Source organism: Pteronotus mesoamericanus, unplaced genomic scaffold (assembly GCF_021234165.1).
Source record: "Pteronotus mesoamericanus isolate MK-2021 breed Mesoamerican mustached bat unplaced genomic scaffold, CSHL_Meso_final scaffold_137, whole genome shotgun sequence".
NCBI lineage: Eukaryota > Metazoa > Chordata > Mammalia > Chiroptera > Mormoopidae > Pteronotus > Pteronotus mesoamericanus.
This window is the reverse complement of record NW_026555306.1, coordinates 3013332-3034902: the sequence shown is the minus strand read 5'-3', so window position 1 is coordinate 3034902 and position 21571 is coordinate 3013332. Positions and strand designations below refer to the sequence as shown.

Sequence of the window (21571 nt, the reverse complement as noted above, 5' to 3'; positions counted from 1 at the left end):
AAGGGTTCCACTTTATTTTATTGGCAACAATAAATAATCTATAAATAGAACTGGAGGGAGGAGTAGGATAAAGTGAGAACGAACAGGGTTGAAACCATTTGATTCTGGGGTGGGCAAGGGCAGGTCGGGGGAGCCCCTTCTCCTTAACTTCACGTCCTTGCATTTCATTCCCAGCTTCCCTCTCAGGGAGAAAGGAGCTGTGAGGAGGGCAGAGTTCAGCTGCCCACGTACAAAGCAAACACACAAAGCATGGGGATCAAAAAAACCCTCCCCCTCCCCGTCGCGAGAGAACTGGCCGAGGGGACCTGCGCTAGCAGGGGTGAGGCCCAGGAGGGGCAACGTCTTCCCCGTGCGCTCCTGGTTTCAAACGAGCGGTAGGAGCTGCAAGGTGAGAGGAGAGGTGAGGTGGGGCCACCCTCTCAGGTGCGGTGAGAAGGCAGCTGAGCGGCGGGCTCTGAGGAGGAGCGGGCCCTGTCCGCCAGCAGCTGGTAGAAGGGCTTGGGTACCCCCCAGTCCTCGTCATCGCTGCTGGAGCTCTCCTTCTTCACGATCCGGTTGTGCTGGCGGCTGAATCTTCGAGCTTTGATGCTGCGGGGAGAGGGAAGGATGGGTGGCGTTTTTGCTCTGTCCCCAGTATAGCCAGGGCTTGAGCTGGGGATGGGGACCAGGGCTTTATTTGGTCCCACAGGGCAGCGCACCTCTGGGCCTACGAGTCCGGGTCTATACAGTGGGCCCCCACTGAGGGCTCTGCCGGAGCCCCCCACTCCTATTAAAAAACCCTGCACACAGAGGTGTGTTTCAGGGGCCAACTGAGAAACAGGCAGGTGGCGGCTTCGACCTTGGTGAAGAAGAGGATTTTGGGAAGGAGAGGAGAGGGCAGAGGGGGAGGAGGCCAAGCAGAAGGGAAGACCCGGTTCCTACTCTGAGAAACTCCAGTGGCAGAGAGGGCAAAAGAAACTTAGGGCAGTGGAGTTCAGATCCCAAATTAAACTAATTGCCCTTCTAAGCTCCAAAGTATAGCACCTCTCCACCTGTCACCCCCAAATATATCATAAAAGTTTGCAACACCCAAATATCCCACCCCAGTAAACCCCCAGCCTGTTTCCCATCGCAGGAAGGCCAAGGCTCTGAAAACCAGAGTGGGGCCCGAGAGGCAGGAGGCCTGGGCCCCCGTTCCGCGCCCCTGCGCTTCTCACCAGTATGGCTTCCGCTCCTGCTCTGTCATCTCCCGCCAGAGCTGGGCCAGCTCTTTGGTGGCAGCCGTGGATGCGGTTCCTGGACAGGCTCTGGGGCAGGAGGGAGGAGGTAAGGAGAGGCCTGCAGGGCAGCCTGGCTCGGGAAAAGGCCAGCCGTCTGGCCTGACCTTATGAGGCCCCCTTGCCCGCTCAGAGCCTCAGCTTTCCCCTGGAGCCCTCGGCTCTGTCCCACCTATGTCACATGATATCCTGAAAGGCCTCCATTACACACCCTGGAGCTGAGGCATCAAAGAAGGGGCTAGACCAAATGATTGTTGGGAAGGGGACACCTGTGTCCCCGGACCTGTAGGGGTCCTGTGTCTGCTGCTTCCAATAGTAGCCTCTGGATCTTCCTGTCAGGGCACTGGCCCTTCTCCTCTGTGGCCTGGGGGGTCTTCTACCCCATCCCCCCGCCTCAGGCTGGCAATGATGGTGCTGGGTTGGTCTCCTGATCTGCCAAGTCGGCTCCAAGAACTTTTTCTGGAAACCTCAGAAATGAGGGGCTCCCTTCCCACAGGGTTGCTGGTGTGGGAGCCTGGACCTCGCGGGGTGACCTTGCCCTGACCGGGTCCCACCTGCCTGCGAATGCAGCCCACCTGGAAGGCAGCGGCACTGAGAGAGGGGCGAGGATCCCAGGCAGCGTCCTGCAAGCCCTCCGACCAACCGCATATGAACCCAATCTATCCCCTCCCTTTTTTCAGGTTACATAAGCCAACTAATTCCCTTTTTTTCTTAAGTCTTAGGTGGGTTCCAACTGACAGGCCCTGACCAATGCCACGGGGCCGGGTGAGACCTGGGGGAGAGTGCGGCTGAGGAAGGGGCCACTGTGTCTGACAGCAGTGGGGCAACATGCCCGGGGGGACGGGCAGCCAAGGAGGACCCCCACCCACCGGATGTACTGCTTCCGGTTCATCCTGCAGAACATGATAAAGCCATTGACACATTTTTTCTTCATCTGAGTGGAGCGGGGGGCTTTCTTGTTCTTGGGCTTCACAGGGCCCCTGCCGGCCCGGCCCTTCCTGGCCTTCCTCCTGGCCGAGGGCCAGGTCTCAACCTGCCGGGCGGGGGTCCACGTGTAGTCTCCGTCCTCATCGCTCACAGACTTTGGGCCCTCGGGGTCAGCCAGAGTGTCCTGGGTGGGGGGCAGAGAGATGAGAGCAGGCAGGAGGGGCGGGACCGACCTCAGTGGCTGTGCCGTCTCACCTGCTGCATCCACACCACCTCTGGGTCCGTGTCGGTGACCGAGTCCTCAGAGTCAGAGCTGTTCTCACTCAGCGAGGCGTGATCCAGCGACCCCGAGGACTGGCACGGGCTGCAGGAGTCAGGAAGGTCCTTGCACGCCTCGCAGAGTGAGTCCTGGGAGGTGAAAAAGAAAGATGGACAGGACATGAGCCGAGAGAATGGTGCTCTTCTTGCCCCAACTCATACTTTCCTGGGAAATGAGCATGAGAAACAGCTCGGGTTCAAGACAACCTCCTCCAAACACCCTTTGGACATTCCAACCAATGTTCCCAACTTCCCACAGGGATCAGAAAGGGGCTCTCTCTGACTCAGGTCTTCTGCCTCCTATTCTGGGGCAATATCTCGTAATCCCCTGTTTCCCTTGTGTGGTAGCGATGATGCCCTGGGCAAGTCTTGACCTCTCTAAGCGTCCGTTTCATCTACAGCCTGCTGTTCACATGTCTACAGGCCGAGCGGCACCTAGCACCACGCCTGGCTCCACTAAGGGCTCCACTAAGGGTATCTATGTTTCTGTCTTTATTTTTATTGTTGACACTATTGCAGATGTCCCCATTATCCCTACTTTGGCCCCCCTTCCCCCCAGGCCCCACTCCCCCTTTCCTCAAGGGTATCTGTGTTCGTTTCTACAGCCCCTTCAACTACTCATTGAGGCAGCACCCCCCACCCCCTGCCATACACACACACTGGAGGAAGAACAGTTTGGGGACCAGGGCTGGGCTGCCCCTCTGTCCAATGGACGGTGAGCTCCTGGAGCAGACAGAGGCTACGCAGGTGAGTCCAGGGGCCTGGGAGGCAACTCTTTCCAACTGCAGATTCCTAGGGTTGCTCTGCTACTTTCTGTCAAAGGAGACCCTGTCTCTTAGGGCAGTGGTAAAACTATGTGAGGTCTCTTATAGGCACCTGGCAGCTTTTTAGCTTTCATCCTTTGTGTCTAGTTCACTGCAAGTGCCCAGCACAGAGTGAGCGTCTGGTGGCCAGCAGTGAGCATTCAAAGGATGAGCACATGAGCCTCTGGAAAAGTCGAGGGGATGGCTGAGTGAATCAAGCAGGTGAGCGATAAGTGGGGAAAGCGGGACGCCCGTGTCCGTGGACGGGTGGGTGGAGAGACGCCTACCTCCCGCGGTGGAGCCTCCAGCATGCAGGCAGACGGCGAAGACACCGGATCTAAGACAATTTCTTCAAAGAGAGCTGTCAGGGAGGGAGGCCAGAGGGTTTTTCTTGAAACCTCAGAAACGAGGGACTGTGCTCACACTGGGACGGAAATGCCGCCCTCACAGCACCAGGCCTCTGTGCCCCCAGCCTCCAGCCAGAGTACCACTCCCGGGGTTTCCAGATCTCCCGCCCCATGTCCAAATCTAGCTCACCCTCAGGCCAGCTCCCCTGGGCCACCTCCAACCTGGGCAGAGTGAGTGGGCCCCAACCTGCTGCAGGCTCCTGGAGCCTCCCCCTCCCCACGCTGGCCTGGGGCTGCTCCCCCCAGACTGCGGGCTCTTTGCGGCAGGGCCCGGATGGGATTCAGCCCTGGGTGCCCCGCTCTGCCCAGCACAGGGCTGCGCACTCGGCGGGCATCACCACGTGTTTTCTGTGTGAACTGGGCACCAGGTCCCGCCCTGTGTGCTCACCTTGGGTCAGGAACAGGCTGCTATCCTCCAAGATCTCTCTCGGCAGCGCTTTCCCCGGGGAGCTGAAGAGGGAAGGGCTGAGGCCTAGGATCTCGCTCAGGTGGCCCATCATACCCCCATTGTCAATCTGAGGGGGCTCCAAAGCCAGTGGGCTCCCTGAAAAGAAAACATGAGGTTTGAGGGTGTGGTCACAGATTGCCCTCTCCCCAAACTGGCTTTTGGGAGATGATGCCAGACACTGGTGAAAGAGGACTGTCAACCGCCCATTTCGAGTGCTTGGTAGAGGCCACTGAGAGGCACAATGTCTCACAGTATGTCAGGAATGGCAAAAAAAATACATCAGTATCATACTGTGACAGATCCACTAGACTGACTGTAGGTACCTGGAGCTCTGTGTTAAGAACAATTCTGGCCCTAGCTCATGTAGTTCAGTGGCTAGAGCGCAGGCCTGCAAACTGAAGGTTGCAGGTTCAATTCCCAGTCAGGGCACATGCCTGGGTTGCAGGAGAGGCATCCGATCCATATTTCTCTCCCTTGCTTTCTCCCTCCCTTCCCCTTTCTCTTGAAAAATTAATTAATTAAATCTTTAAAAATAAAATGATTCTGAGGTAGTGTCTGGGTGATGCTTGGTTAGCGATGTCTGCCACAGCAAGATGGCTAGTGCTTGTGTGTTTGCCATCCCTGTGCTTCTCAGACGTCCATCCCCTTTCCCACTCCCCCCTCCCACTGAAATCCTCAGAAGGAAGGTACGAAGAAGGCCCCACACCCGCTTACAAAGAAGAGAGACAGAGTTTCAGTCACCTTGGGGGAGGTCCTCTGGGGTCCAGACAGGAAGCCAAGGGTCAGCGTCTGGGGCCTCCTGGTCCTCCTCGTCGCTGGACTCGTAGTACACCAGCTTCTGCCTGCAAGAGGTGGGATTCAAGAGGCAGAGCCAGAGCCCGAGGCTGGGAATTGCTGGGACCCCGGGTGAGCTGTCTCCCCGGGGGGGCAAGGGGGTGACTCAGGGACGCCCACTGTGAAGCAAGACAGGGATTGTTCTGTGCTGGCTGCTGGGGGAGCGCAGGGGGCAGAAAGCGTATCAGTTTGAGGTGCGGCCCTCACAGAGCTTCAAGATTTGTGAGGAGGTGCTATAATCAGGCACTGACAACAGTTATGGTGGGTTCGGGGAGGCCAGAGATGTGCACAGGGCAGGAGGGAGGACAGCACTGAGCTAGGCCGGAAGGAGGGAGATTTTTCCGGGAAGAGGAGGGGAGCGGGCTTGCTGGGAAGAGGGATCGAGGGTGAAAAGCCCAGAAGGGGCAAGGGCAAGGTTCCTCCGGGTAGTGGCGAATATTTGGGGGTGTTAGGGCAAGATTTGTGGGTGAGGGGCCAGAGAGGGTGCTGGCAAGGTGAGATAAAGCCAGAGAAGTTCTCAAATGCCAATGGAGATATCTGGGCTCTGAGGGAGGGTTTTAAGCCACGCACTGACACGGCCAAGGTTTGTGTGACTAGTAAGGATGGCTTGGAAGGGTAAGACGGGAGGCAGGGAGACTGGCGAGGCGCTGTGGCCTGTCTCTCCTTCGGGCTTACGATACCGGCAGAAAGCTAGGCCCCCAGCAGTGCTCGCTTCACCGACACCCGCAGAGGATGTACATCAACCTCATTCCTTACTGCCCCTCAGCCACCCCAGAACAAACGCCAATCTCCCCCACTCAAAGCCCTTGGGGTTCCCTTACCTGGGATGGGACTGTGTTCTGTTGAAAAAATAGGTCCTCTCAGCCCCTTGCTGGGCCCCGAAGGCAGGGTAGGGCCCGTCGTCCTGGGCGCTGTTTTTGCAGGAGCAGCCTGAGGAGGCAATTCAGGGCCATCACTCCTGCGACTGGGACAAAGTCCGGACTCACAGAGGCAGGATGAAGAGGTGCCAGGGTCCACCCCAGCCTCTCCCTCCCTGATCCTGGCCAACACCTCAAGCTTGGGGACCTCTGCGTGAGGCTCAGGGGCAACCCGAACCACCACTAGGTTTCTGGAATCCCACTCCCTCATCAGAAGCTGTAAGGAAGATAAATCCTGAAGTGTAATAATGATGATGAAGATGATAATAGCAAACAAGTACAAACATACTATTTAAGCATCTTACATTCTGCTCAGTACTCCTTTGTGATAGAGTACCATTATTATCCCCATTTTGCAGTTAAGTAAACCAAGGCATTGAGCTATTAACTTGCCCAAAGTCACGCAACTAGCAGGGCTGGGAAACCTTCCCTCCCCAGGTGGGTCAGGCACTTCCTCCGGGTCCCCAAGGCCTCCTGGGAAACCCCAAAAAGTCTGGATTACTCTGGACTCCTTCACGGGACTGTGACCAGCAGCCGGCGCGTGGCCTGGCAGAGAAGCAGGGCTCAGGGAGTTAGGGATGAATGAACAGATGGCGAGAAGACAGGACGACTCGAGGCCTTGTCTCCCAATTGACTGCTCTCTCGCCTGGCTCTCTGCTGAGTGAGCCATCACACCTTGTGAACCTGGTGCAGAGACAGGGAGTCCCTAGAGCGGTCGTCTGGCTGCATCAAGTGAAGTCTCATGAGGAGACCCTGCTCTTAATCCCAGTTCTGCCACCTGCGGCTCGCACATGAGGGCAGCACTGACCCTGCCCTGCCCTTACACCCACAGCAGACCCTAAAGGGTAAAGAAAACTGGGAAAGAGACCATGGCTGTGTGAAGCGAGAGACGGTGTCTCTCTTGTGCACCATTGAAGCCCCAGCTCCTAGGACTGTGGCCAGATGTTGCAGATGCCCAATACGAGGTGTATAAATGACTGGCTAAATTAACGGTAGAGAAAGACCAACTGGAGGTGTCTCAGGGGACCCTGTTCTTAGCCATATTCAGCAGTGTCAGCCAGGATCTTCTTCTATGTCTGTCACCTTGAGGCAAGGACAATGCAGCCTTGGGGTGTGTGTAGGAGTCAGAGCATTTTGGAGGAGCAGTGGTCCCCTCCACGTTTCCTCCCTCCTGGTCTGCGGATGGGGCCCCCTGCTTCTTGGGCTTGTCCAGGGCCAGACAGCGACGAGGATTCTGGGCCCGGGTCTGGCGTTCTGGGACAACAGAGAGAGAGAGAGAGAGCATCAGATGGGGCTGGGGACTTGAGTGTCACCAGAAGAAGGCTCAGGTCGGGGACTTCTTTGGTCTGGGTCCAACCACCTGTTTCAAAGCTGTGACTGGCCTGGTCACTCACTGGGGCTTCCTGGGTGAGCCTGGATCCTAATTAGAGATCACCTAGTCCGACACTTTGCTCCCCCACCTACAGGTTAGAACCACCTTGCAAGCTCTGAAAGAACAACAATGCCCAGCTGGCGCCCCAGACCAAGGAAACCCGACGTTCTGGGTGTGAGACACAGGCGCAGGCATTTTTTAAAAACGTCCTGGACGACTGAGATGTACAGCCAGGGCTTGAAATCATTGATTAAGTCCAACTCCCATTTTAAAGATGTGGAAACTGAGGCCCACAAAAGGGAAGGGCATGTCCTGGCTGGTGTGGCTCAGTGGACTGAGCACCAACCTGAGAACCAAAGGGTCACCGGTTTGATTCCCAGTGTAGGGCACATGCTTGGGTTGCGGGCAAGATCCCCAATAAGGGGTATGGGAGAGGCAAACACACCCTGATGTTTCTCTCCTTCTCTTTCTCCCTCCCTTCCCTTCTGTCTAAAATAAATAAATAAAACATTTTTTTAAAGTATGCTCTTTTTTTTCCTATTCTTAAAAAAAAAAAAAGATTGATTGATTTATTTATTTTTAGAGAAGAGAAGGGCGTGAGAGAGGGAATCATCAATGCCTGGTTGCATCTCGTGCGCCCCCTGCTGGGGATGTGGCCTGCGACCCAGACATGCTCCCTACACTGGGAATCGAACCGGCAACCCTCTGCTTTGCAGGCCGGCTCTCAATCCACCGAGCCACACCAGCCAGGGCAATAAATAACATCTTTAAAAAAATAAATAAAAAGGGAAGGAGCACGTAAGGGAGTTATAGCAAGGCGGAGGCCAGACCTAGGACGCTGGTCTCCTGCACTTGGGTCTTTTTCTCCTGATGGCCTGGCCCAGGGATAGATTACTGGCCATAAAGACAATACATGCTGACAGCAGCTTCCCTTCGCTGGGCATGGACCATGTGCCTCTCTACTTAAGCATCTCTCGAGCGCTATGTTTTCAGGCTCCTAATCCTTAAGATCCTCCCTGTGGCAGGCACTACCACTGCCAGGTGAGGAAGAGGCTCAGAGGTCAGTGGCCACCCCAGGCCTTAGAGCTAATAAGACGAGGGGCCAGAAGTTGAACCCAGGCATGCCAGACTTTAAAGCCTCGTCAGGGGTTCAGGATTGCTGACTGGGCCTCCTTGGAGCATGACGGCCCTGGAGAAGGAGCCCCACTTCCATCTGACCCCCACTTCCTGTTCTGCCTCCACTGACAGCTTGTACCTGAGGCTCGTGTAAGCTTCTTCTTCCGAGGTTTCCGACAGGCTCCCCGAAGACAGGACTTACAAGAGTGTGGGGAGCCAGATGGGGTGAGGTGTCTCTGCCTCGCTGAGCCTGCAGTGGAGCTCCGACCCCGCCCTGCACAGGACCAAGGAGGAGACAGGTCAGATGCCCTCACCTTCACCCCGTCCCAAGTCCTCCCTTCCGGACAGCACCTCCCAGTGTTGGCAGTTGTGGGGGGACGGTCGGCCATTAATCCACAGGTTGACTTTACAAATGTGGAAACGGATGTTCCAAAAGGCAATCAAAATTGTATGAGGTTGCACAGTCAGGCGGCAGAAGTACAGGGCAAAAACTGGGGTTTACCCAGGGTCATCCCGGGCCTTTGCCAAGAGAGAAGACAGACTCAGCACTCCCCAAATTTGTCCCCATATTCCCCACCCTGAACCTATTCCTCTTCCTACCTTCTTCAGGATAGCGAGGGCTCCACCACCCATCCTGGGTCGCCCGGGGCTTCTTCCTCAGGCCTCTCAATCCTTCCTCATTAACATCTCCCAAATGCACCCACTTCTGTCCACACTCCGCTGCAGTGCCAGACTGGGCCTCATGGTCTCCTGACTGGGTCACCCCTAACAGTATCTTCACTGATCTCCCGGAGTTCAGTTTCTCTCTTAATAACCAGTCCTCCCCACCAGATGTTAGAGACCTCTTTCTTTAAAAAAAACAAACACACTGATGGCTTTCCCCTGGCTTAAAGTCCTTCAGTAATTCTCACCTTCATTTCCCACCTCAGCCAGGCACTCGAAGCCCTTCAGGATCTCGTCTCTGCCCCACCTCCTACCCTTCTGGCCTGCGTATTTTTTACACCAGTAGTGACAGCGCCCAGCACATATAGTACTGGGTGACTGGCATGTTCCAGGCTTTGTGTTACAATACTATCTATGTGTATTAACTCATGTAATCTTCATGACAAACCCAGGAGAGGAGTGATAGTTCTGTTCTGTTTTGTGGATGAGGAAGCTGAAGCACAGAGGGGTTAAGGTAAGGACATGTGCACCTGAGTCAGGATCTGACTCAAAAGCTATGCACAACATCTTGATTCTACACGGTCCCTCTAACCACGCCCCCTGCTTGCCTGTCCCCAGACATTCCACACATGTCTTCTCATGCCTGCACGCTCTTGTTCAGATTGTTTCTTCTACTTGGCAGGGCTCCCCCTTCTATTAGCCTCAAAGGCCCCGCTCCAAGACCCCTATCCCCACAGTCTTCCCAGACACCCTCCTCTGACTTTGTCTCCTCTGCGAGGCTGTGAGATCCAGGGGGGCCTGAAATGGTCTAAGAGCGCTGAGTCCGTCAAATGGACTTGTCACAGGCCCTGGGCAATGTTGGCTGAACTTACTTACCCCCAACTCCACCTTCCCCATTGGTGGTGTGGAATTTTAGCAAGGCCTTGGCCACATCGATGTTTCTCTGGAGGTACTGAATGTAGTGCAGGACATGCAGCAGAATCTCCTTCTGCCCACAAAAGAAAGACCAGGTTACACACAAAAGTGGAGTACAATGGGACAAGGAGAGGCTGCTGGAGACCAGGGGCGGAAAGGCTCCAGGGCCCTGTTCCCCACCCCAACAATTCCTCCATGGACGGACGTGTTCCTGTTTTGCTATTTAGTTCTCACTGCGGCCCAGCAAGGTAGAGGGTACAACTAAGGCAACTGAGGCTCAGAGTGTGATGGGACTTGCTAAGGTTACAGAGAGGAAGAGGCCGAGCTGAGCTCTAAACCCAGGTCTGCCTCCGTCCTGGTCCAGTTTTTTGGCACACAGCGTTCAGCTTCCCACCCCCGGCCCTTTGCACATGCTGTATCCTCCCTCTGCAGTCTTCCTCTTCTTCCCACACACTGCCTCACCTGGCATCTCCTCGGAGCTTCAGCTCAGTGTCCTCCCCTCCCAGAAGCTTTCCTTCCTTCCTGACCCCTCTCGTCCAGTCTGGGTCAGATGTACTTCCTAGGCACTGCTGTAACACCCTAAGCCCGATTCCACCAAGGCACTTGCCACACTGTTTTATAATTATGTGTTTAGATCACTGTTCTCTCCTGCTGACCTTGGGCTAGTTGAGGGCAGAGATTGTAGCTAATTGATTTCTGTGTCCCAAGCACACAGAATCAAGAGGTGCCTTAGCCAGTGACTGCTGCAATAGTAAATCTTCCCCACAGCACCAAGTGCGATTCCTCCCGCCCAGCCTGCAGCACCTGTCCAGCCACCAAATACTGACAGAGTTGGGAGCTACTATAGCTGAAAACGACTACTACCTACTAAGGGCCAGGTATGTAGGGGTGACCTAGATATACTTTTTTTAAAAGATATACTTCTGTTTGCCTTCATGGAACTTACAATCTAGTGAGGGCAGCAGGCCTTAATAAACTCATAAATCAAGCAAAATTATCGACTGTGTGATAAGTATTATGAACAAAAGAGTATAACAAGGGACTCTGCAATTACAGTTGGATGTCCAGAAAGACCCCTTGGAAGCATTTAAACTGAGACCTGAAGAATGAAAAGAGTTAGCCTGGTGAAGACATGAGGGAAGAACACCAAGAAGGACTTTTTTGGATCACAGTGGAACCCCTAGAATAGCAAGAAAACTGTTAGCAGTAATATTCCAAACCCCATATCAGGAAACATGTTCCTGCATGGGGACCTATGTGAAACTGTTCCATATAATATAATACAGACAGTCTCTGAAATCATTTAACCTGGCTCATGAAAGGCAGCTATGATCTAACTAAGGAGTACATGTGACACAGCCAAGAGGCTATTAGCTTAGAGGGACCTGGCTCCAGTCTGTCACTTACTGGCTGCGTACTGGGAGCAGGCTGTTCTACTTCTTTGAGCCTCGGTTTTCTCATCTGTGCAATGGGAATGAGATACTCATTCAGGCTCAGAGGATTATCATTAGGAGTAAATAAAGTAGTGGGTGTGAAATCACCCAGCACAGAGCCTGATACGTTAGTTGCGTGATACATGCGTAGTTGATAATAATGGGAATATCTTCATCGGGTTCTCAAGGGATTAACTTTTTATAACTAGACCATGGTTTTTTCCAGAGTGTTTTTTAAAAGATTTTATTTATTTATTTTTAGAGATAGGGGAAGGGAGGGAGAAAGAGAGGGAGAGAAACACGTGTGATCAGTTGCCTCTCTCACACCCTCAACTGGGGACCTGATTGGCAACCCAGGCATGTGCCGTGCCTGGGAATCAAACTGGCAATCTTTAGGTCCGCAGCCCAGTGTCGAATCTACTGATGCACACCAGCAAGGGTGTGATACTGTACTTTTAGTTTAATATCTCCAACACCAGGCTTGGCTCATGGTAGGCACTCACTAAACTGATGTCTTTGTAAACTATAAAATAATACAAAATGTTACCTATTATTTCTAGTATAGAGGTTTTATGCAGAAGGCAGCTGGGCCTCATCTCAGATTTCAGGGCAGAAGGTTCAGTAATTGAAACTTCAGAAAAGTTAGCTTGGGGGCTGCACCAAAGTTTCAAATACCAGAGGTCTTCAGAGGGTGAGACGTGCAAATCCTGCAACTTCCTCAACGGAGGGAGTTCATTCATTCAACACACATCTATTGAGCACTGAGTGACAGAGTGGCTGAGGGCCTGGGCCTTTGGAAAGAGACACATCTGACTCTGCCATAAGCTGGCTGTGTCTCTCTGGACAATATGACCCCTCTGGGCTTCAGTTTCCTCAAACCAAAAAATGATCATAAACATATGTATCTCAAAAACTTGTGGGGAGGATTAAATGAGAAAATGTAATAAAATGCTTGGCTCCTAGAACCCTCAGTCATTTGGGAGCAATTGTTATTATTATCTGCTCTGTGCTAGGCTCTGCAGACACTGGGGATAGAGGTTTATCCGTTATGGTCCTTCCATCTCAGAACTCTTCACCTAAGGGGGTCAGAGTAAGAAAACAATCACAGGAATATGCTGAAGGCTACGTTGGTCAGAGCGAGAGGAAGCTATGCCATCATATGGCACAGGGGACACTTAATCAGCCAGGATGGTAAGTCAGGATGCCACAGATCTAAGCTGCACCCCGTCTCAAACAGGGGAGAGGCCACACGTAACAGTGCCCATTAAGTTAATTGATCCAGCAGACCGAGCAGGTCCCGGAGCCCTGGTGAGTTGTGATGATGTACTTCACGCAAACTGGTCAATGGGGAGGTGGGGGACTGGTAGGAACTCAGGCTGCATGCGGAGCAGGGGGCCCAGGACTGAACTAAGGAAGGGTGAAGATGGGAAAGAAGAGGGGTCTTAAGACAGTGGAGAATCAACGGTAAAGAAAGTGGGTTGAAGCCTGGGGAGAATCCATGGGGAGATGTGGTCATCTGGGTCAGCAATAAAATTATGCCTGTCCCCTGACCAGAATGTCATTCCTCCAGAGCAGGGACTGTGTCTCAGACATCTCTGCCCTCCCTGCCAAGAGCTTGTGGCAGCACCTATGTACACAAAATACTCAAATGTTCAAGGACAGAGGACAAAATTCCTCAGATATTTTTGAACACTTTGGTGGTTTGTGTTATGCTTCTTCCCTAAAACATTCGTGTCCTAGTCCCCGGATCCTATGATTATGTTGCCTCATACGACATACGGGGTTCTGCAAATGTGATTGATGTTACTGAATAAGGGTCTTCAGATGGGGAGATTATTCTGGATTATCTGAGTGGGCCCAATGTAATCACAAGGGTTCCTTATAAGCGGAAGGTGGGACGGTCAAAGGCAGAGGAGGCAAAATGACGACAGAAGCAGAGAAAGAAGGCAAGATTAGAAAAAGTCACACTTCTGGCTTTGAAGGGGCCAGGAGTCAAGAGGCACCAGTGACCTCTAGGAGTTGGCAAAGGAAAAGGAAACGAATTCTCCCTGGAGCCTCCAAGAAGAACCAACTCTGCCCACACCCTGACTTTAGACCAGTGAGACTAATTTTGGACTTCTGATCTCCAGAACTGTAAGAGAATAAATTTGTGTTGTTTAAAACCACTAAATTTGTGGTTCATTTGTGACATTAGCAACAAGAAACTAATATAAGCACTTATGATTAAGAGATATTTAGGGGGGAGTATCAACATGACTGGGGGTTGATGGAATGTGGCAGGCAGGGAGAAGGTTAGGGTTAAGGTCTGGCAAATCTTTCCAAACACCTGCTCCTCCGAACCTCTCTGGAAGCAAGTGGCACATCCTAACTGGGATCAGTTCCTCCTGTGTTCAGATCTTCCTGACCAGATTCTGAGTTCCCAGAGGATGAGGACGAAGTCTTAAATTCCTCTGCTTCACCTCGTTACAATCATAAAAGCTCTGACATCCAACAATCTGTCCATAAACGGCTGATAAATGAATAAGTAAATGACTGAATGAGAGGAACGATAGCAAGAAAGCATCAAGCCAGGCCTCCAAGCCCTCCAAGTATCACGTTGTTAGTTGTTCCCTCACCGGGAGTGAGGGGTTAGCTCAGCACTATACAGGTTATTGAGTAGCCAGGGAGGATGCACAGAGAAGCTTTATCTGCTTCTACCTCGTGTTGATGATACCCACAGGTCACAAAACAGGGAGGGAACTGAAATTTATTCACCTGCCACGGCTATTATGTCATTTTGGCTTCACAATATCCCTGGGTAGGAGGAGTTATCTTTACTCATTTTACAGCTGAGAAACCTGAAGCTTGAGAGGCTGATATCTGGAGAACCTGCCCAGGATTCTGCAATTGTGGAGCTGGAGGGCTCGAACCCATGGCTGGTTGACTCCCAAAGCAATGACCTTTGCCTGGATCCTTGCCTATTTTCCCCTCCCAGTTCCCCCTGCCTCCTTTTCAAGAAAGAATGCTGCAGTCACGGACCCTTCCCATCTCAGTGCTGTGCCTGAAAGGCTCTGTCATGGTTTCTTAGGACATGGGAAGTTAACCTGCTTACTGATATTTTGAAACCTCCCTCCCAAATCTACCTCCTCTCTTTTGGTCCACATACCTTGGTGAGCTTCCTGCTACTGGTCTTCGGGGCCAGAGGTAGCAGCAATGCCAACTCATGGAGTTTGCTGGTGTGGTTTTTCCTTTGCTTCCTGTTTTGGGACAAGAACTGGTTTTGATTAGGACATCCAAGTGGAATTTGGCATCTCGCTCCCAATCCTCCTATCTCATTGTTCCCCATCTCAGGGACCCCATCCCCAGCATCCAAGACAAAGTCCCAGACATCATCTGGACATTATCCCTTATCCCCTTGTCCAATCAGTTACCACATCTTGCCCATTCCTCCCCTGGTCCCTTCTCTCCATCCCTACAACCCCTGCCTTAATCTATTTACTGGTATCCTCATAAGTGTCCCAGCTTCCCACCTGGCCTCTTCCAATCAAGACTCTACTAGAATCTTTCTGAAACACAAACCTGACCGGCTTTCTCATCTGTGCAATGGAAATGAGGATATTCATTCAGGCTCAGGGGATTATCAATAGTATTAAATAAATTTGTGTGTGTGTGTGAAATCACCCAGCACACAACCTGATTTATTAGGTGCCTAATATGCACTTCAAACCTCTCAGTGCCATCCTGTTAAGGATCAAGTTTAAACGCTCGACGTGACTTACAATGCCCCTCATGGCCTGGCCCAGCAGACCATTCTCCTACTTCCTTTGGCTTTCCCATCGTCTGACCCTAACTCCACAGCACAGGTGAGGTACCTCTGCTATGGTCCCCCAGCCCCTGTGTTCATGAACTTCTCTGATCCCCGAACTGGGCTGAAAGCTGGGAGGGAGGCACCACTATATCTCTAGCACATAGAACAGGGTCTGGTACACTGCAGGAACTCCGTGCATATTTCCTAAATGCATGAATAAAAAAGGGCATGAAAGCAGTTCACTCCTGGGCAGATGAGGGATTTCCGGGATTTCCTCCCTGAATCCATAATTCATAATATACCCATGCACACACACCTCCCTACCCTCTCCTGACAGATGGAGACACAAAGACATTGGAGTCTCACTCCTAAATTACACGCCACTTATGCTATCCCCTCAGGAATGCCCAAACACCTCTGTCCCCACCAATCCTTATTTCTTCTTCCTTCAGGGCCCAGTTCAATTGCTGCCTGCGCCATGAAGCCTCCCCAACCTCCCTTGCCTTCCTGCCAGGCCCTGGGCCAGACACCGTGGAAACGGAGAGGAACCACTATCACTGCCCTGGGGGAGATGGGGGAACAGTGTGGATAACACACTTATCTCCGTAACTAAACTCTGACGTCCTGAAAAATCTTTCTCACTCATTCATTCAAGAACTCCTTATCGAGCAGCAACTATGTGCCAGGAACTGTGATAGGTGACAGGGATAAAAATATAAAAAACAAATACAGCCCACAGTATAGTTACGGATAAAACCATTATTCAAATTGTCAAACATTATTCAAAATGTTTGACAAACATAAAATTGCAACTAGGACCAGCACGATCTACATACTTTGCCTGGGGAGGAGCACTACAAATAAAAATGTCGGACCCCCTTGTTCAAAAATTGATCATTTCAAGGTTGTGAGAACAGAGCATTACACCAAGCACTGGGCTCTCCTAAGCACGGGACCCTGTGACTACATGGGTCACATGCCCATGAAGTTGATCCTGGTGGGGACAAAGGCGAGGTGTTGCTTGATGTTATGGAAGCTTCTAATAGACGACCTAGCCAATGAGGTTTTTCCTGAGGAAGTAAACTTAGGCAGAACCTGTTCTGAAGGATTAGTGGAAAGGTAGAGGTGAAGAGTGAACGAGAACATTTCAGATAGAGGGGACGTGTGCAAAGGCCCTGAGCACAAGGGAGCATGGAGAATTCAAAAGACATAAAGCTGGAGTGTCTGCAGCACAGAAAGCAAGGAGCCCTGTAGGGGAGGGCGAGACTGGAGAAGGACATAGGGGCCAGAAGAGGGAGGGTCTTGTAGGCTCATAGTACAGAAGACTTTTGTCTTTATCCTAAGACCAATGGGAAACTATTAAAGGGCTTTACACATGGGAATACTATGAATACATAAAACTCTATATATTAGTCAATTGAATGAAGGAATGAAAGGAAAAAAATCACTAATTTGTCTCTGGTTACCTCCTGGTAGACACCATAACTTTGAGGGGGAAGGATGTTGGGGTTCTATCCTTGGAGAAAAACTGGGTAGGCTGACCTCTAAAGTCCTGCCTAGCCCAGATATTTCTGTTTTGCATACCACTTTCTTTCTGTCCTAGAGGAGCCCCTGGAAGTCCCAGTGAGAAACAACACGGAAAGCAAGAAAGAAAAAGTGCCCCGGCCTAGGTGTTATTTGGCCATACCTGAGAAAAGGGGTTTCATACCAACTGTAGTCACTAGGTGTTTGCTCTGGGTTTTGCGTAGCAACAAGAGAGCCTTCTTTGCAATTTTCCCCCCCAATTTGGAGGGAACAAAAGGATGACTAAGAATGACAAAATCAGCATTCCCCCGTCATTGGTCCTGAATTGGTGTGACCTGGCCTCTGCTCACAGGGGACCCTGGGAGCCACACATTCCTTTCCAAGGCTGTCCCTTTCCTTGCTGGATGGTTCTAGTTTTCACCAAGTTCTTTCCTCATAGTTTCTCTACTTTTCACCCTCTTACCCCAGCTCTGCCCACTGGGTCTACAGGGAACAGGTCAGCTCCAGCCACTTGGATCCCTTTTCTGTTTTTCTAAACTGTAAAGTTGATTTCTGCCTCAGGGTCTTACTATTCCCTCCACCTGAAATGTACTTTTGCCCAGATTTTTGCATGGCTGGCTTCCTCTTTCCCATTCACTGATGATCTTAAATGTAACCTCTTCACAGAAGTCTTTCCCAACCACTCAATCTAAATAAGCACATTTTTTTTTGTGACATGTCATATCATTTATCAACATCCAAAATCTTATTTATTATAAATTCCATAAGGGGAGGTATTTTTTTTTAATTGCTATGTCCCAAGCTGACTTATCCATTAGGCATAGTAAGTACGGTGCCTAGGGCCTGTGATACCTTTAGGGGCTTATAAAAATGTTCTAATATTTTTTAAATCAGAAGAAAAAAATCAAACTTGGATATAATCAAACTTGGATTATATTTGTCTTTATACCAATGTTGTTGTTAACTATAGTTTTTAATATGTTTTTAATGGAGGAAGGGCCCAAGACGGGAAAACTGCCTGGGGCCCATGAAAGTCATAATGTGGCCCTGGCTTTATCCCTAGCTCCTAGGATATTGTAGGTGCTCAATGGAAAATTGTTGAATTTACAAATACTTCTGTCTTGTGATGGCCTCTTAGGCTTTAAAGTGACAAATTCCTGGGTTTCCTCTTCTTTGAGCTAGTAATCAGCCTAAACACTCTCTAATTCCTTCATTTTATGGGAGCTGAGAAGAACCTTAACCAAGAGCCAGTCCAAATTTCTCATATTAGGTATGGGAAAACCAAGGCCTGGTCCCTAATTTGCTCTAACATGCACAGAAACTTAAGAGTTAGAGCTGCCCCAAAGTGGAACAAATCAGGGAGCAGTCCCAAGGGGCAGCATAATACCTGGCTATACGTCCCAGCTTTTAAAACAGACAGACCCAGATTGAAATCTCAGCTCTGCCACTTGCTGTGTGACTTTTGGCAACTGCTTTCACCTCTCTGAGCCTGTTTTTAACTCTTTTATAAAATGCAGGTGGCTAGGAAGTTTGATATTGTCAGAAAGGTGTTTAACATGTACCTGGAACATAGGGAGTGCTCACAAAATATTAGTTCTGTACAGAAGATAGACAGTCATTTGTCAGAATGATTTAAGGATAGGGATTGTTAGAGAATGGGGTGGAGGTATTTATTGTATGACTATGATTGATGAAACTGTTGTTTTGGGTTGATGAACATCCTATCCCCCTTTTCTGGTAAGTTTCCTTTGGTGAACAACCCCTCCCCCACTCTCAGTCCCTGTGGTTCAGAGAGGCTAACATCAACCGCCCCTTCCACTAGTGAACACTGAAGCAAGGTCTAGAGGAGAAGTCACATTGATTGGTTTAGGACTGGGGTCATAACCCAGGCTTGGCCAATCAGAGTCAATAGATTCTGGACTGAGACTGAGCTGGGGTTGCCAAGTTAACAAGATAGGATTTGGAGCTGCTGGAAGCCACCTTGCCCTCACAAAGGGCGAACCTGATTGAGAAGGAAGCCAATAGGACCAAAGCTGAGCTGGAAAAGGCAGTTTCATGGCAACACAATTTAACCCCTACCTGAAACCAGCCAAGCCGGATGCCCCTGAATTTTTTGATTAGAGCCTTCAATAAATCCTCTTTGAGGCTTAAGCTAGTTTCAGCTAGGTTTTGTTAATGGCAACTAAGAATCTTTCTTAATGCAAGAACCTCATATCTAGAAAGGGGAAAAAGAGAATGCATTGCTGGTGACCTCTGGGATTCCAGGAGGAATAGGCAGCAGGACAGGCATTCTTCATCTTCTTTCTGGTGCTCCTTGGGAGCACAGTTCCTAAGTAGAGAATCTGAACAAAGTAGACACTTGTTCTGGGGGTTAATAAATGAATGAAGAGATGAACGAACAGAAAGTCATTGGCACAGGTGGGGTGGGGAAGACAGTAAGGGATAAGATGACCTGTTGTTATTTTTTCTTTATCTTAACGTTGGAGGGAGGGAGAAAACTGATCCAACCCTCAGTCTGCTGTGAAAATCTCCTCTTGGACTCCTGACATTTGCTAGGTGCTTGACGGATGAATGAATATGTGAATAAAAGAAAGGAAGGAAGAGCAATTAAGACACTCAGAATGCCAAAGCTGCTGCAAGGGTTTAGGGATGATCTTTGCCAACCACCTCAGACTTCTCTCATCTTGAAAATGGTGGTTATATTCCTTGTGGAGTTGTCGTTAGGATTAAAGCATATCATACCAACGAAAGGCTTGGCAAACAGTCTTACAAAACAAAATGCTCAGTAAACATTACTATTATTATTCAACCAGAGTGGCCGGAGCTATCTGGGACGTGGGTGTGGGGGTGGCGGTTACCTATCACTGGAACTCAGGGAACTGGCTTTGGGACGTTCCGGGGAACACAAATATCTGCTGGAACCCCACATCTGCAAAGAAGGAAAAAGGAAGACATTAGTGACCTCTGGGACTCCAGGAGAACTGGAGAGCATGGCAGGCAGCCTTCATTTTCCCCTTGACGCTCCTTTGAGCACTAGAGATCCCAAAATGGAGTCCCCAAGCCCCTACAAAGAAGGGCCCAGAGACCAAATCAATACCCCAAAACTCTACATTGAATCCCACATTATAAACTTAGGCCTCTAAATCATGATTCAGAGCTTAAACAAAAGAACAAATTCCCAAACTTTGACTTCAGAATTCTAGTCTCAATAGTGAGATGCCAGGTCCTGAAATTGAGACCACCAGGCCTGAAAACTGGGGCATAAGGTCTCTAAGCTGTGATAGTTAAGACACTAAAACTTCCAAAGTAAGGACCTAGAACCCAAAAAGGAGCCCTTCCAAAACTAAAAACCCTAAACTCTGATACTGAGATACTGTAGACCCCTCAACTGTCAACTTCCGATCCCCAAATATGACCCTAATCCTAATATTAAGATAACAGACCACAAATCTTAGTACTTAGAACCCAAGTCCTAAAGAAGTCTAAGCCCTCGAAAGCAAACCTCAGTGACCCCAAATTGACCTCAGAGGCTAAAATAAAAACCTCAAGACCCCCAAACTCTCACTTTGGACCCTCAAGTTGTAACCCCCACCCCAAAAGAGAGACTGACATATAAGTCCCACTCTGAGACCCAGACTTTAAAATTGAAGCCCCATACTCTAAGGACTCTGAGCCCTAAAACTTAATTCTCAAAGTCCCAAACTGTGGCTCTAGACCCTAAATTTCATGCCTTATACTCTACATTGAGATTCTAGGCCCTAACTCTATTCTGAGGCCTCAATCCTTCCAAATGAGACCCCAGACCCTCAAAATGATACACCAGAACTCAAATCTAAGACTTTTAGATCTCAAAATGAGGATCTCCAGATTCCAAAAAGAAAGTTTCCAGTCACAAAACCCAAGACCTTCAGATTCCAAAACTAGTTATATCCAGACACAAATCCTGAGACACCCCCCTCCCTGAATCTACCATGAAACCCCTGATTCCCAACACTATGCCAACAGAGCCTTGCAGTACCTCAAACTTGAGCCGGGATCCCAAAACCTCTAGGCCCAGCCTCAAACCCTAACTCATCTCTACTGCCCCCGCCCTGCCTCACGCACAGCCCTGAGCCCGAGGCACGCCGGCCCCTACCCCCTGAAGCCCCCAGAGGGAGGCCACCTCCACAAAGTTCTGCTCCTAACTGGACCCCATGGTCCCCTCTGACCGTAGTTCTGGTCGGTTCCCCACCCTAACTCCCCTCAGCCTCCTACACCCGCCTTAGGTTGTGCAAAATGGCGCGAAGCCCCCCTTCACGTTTAGTGCCAGCCCCACACTTGGGAGCTGGATAAACTGCGTCTCCTGCCGGTCCTGGAAGGCTAGCGGTGTGTGTGGGCCTTAGGCAGGCCTCGGCCACCACGGTCCCATCCCGGGCGTGGGGTGGGCGCGAATGCCCTGGAGCCAGGATCCTGCCTGAGGCCTGAGGAGAAGAGCAATAGTGCGCTCCTGAGGCCAGGCCACGCCCCCACCAGTTCCCGCCAAGAGTGCTTGGCAGGGGATTGGAAACAGAAAAGAGCCGACAGCTAGCGGCCGTGCGCGCACGCGCTCCTGGTGAAGGGCCCAATCTTCTAGCATAGCGCGAACTCGGCCTCGCGCCTTCTGACACAACCTTTGCTGGAGGGCGCCAAAGTGCCGACCAATCAGCGCTCAACCAGCTGCCCACCTTTCCCACGGACCCCACCTTGGCTGGCCACGCCCCGCATGGCCACGCCCTCTGATGGCTCCGGAGGTCTGGTACCTGCGGATTCTACCCAAGGGCAGGTGGGGTCTTCTCAACTGCCAACTCTCCGGAAGAGAGACCTGGCCTGTCA

At 50.9% G+C, this 21571-nt stretch overlaps 1 protein-coding gene across 1 annotated transcript; it reads right to left on the bottom strand.

Annotated features, from left to right (window-relative positions):
- Nucleotides 1–419: 419 nt before the first annotated feature.
- Nucleotides 420–19649, bottom strand: MEIOSIN (meiosis initiator). Its single transcript, XM_054588391.1, has 14 exons — nucleotides 19579–19649; nucleotides 18972–19049; nucleotides 14555–14645; nucleotides 9938–10049; nucleotides 8538–8672; nucleotides 6994–7164; nucleotides 5815–5923; nucleotides 4901–5001; nucleotides 4100–4255; nucleotides 3592–3665; nucleotides 2439–2567; nucleotides 2126–2367; nucleotides 1197–1286; nucleotides 420–588 (listed from the first exon to the last, which is right to left on the bottom strand). Exons 1-14 carry the CDS (start codon nucleotides 19647–19649, stop codon nucleotides 420–422), a joined length of 1728 nt encoding a protein of 575 aa, XP_054444366.1.
- Nucleotides 19650–21571: the final 1922 nt, after the last annotated feature.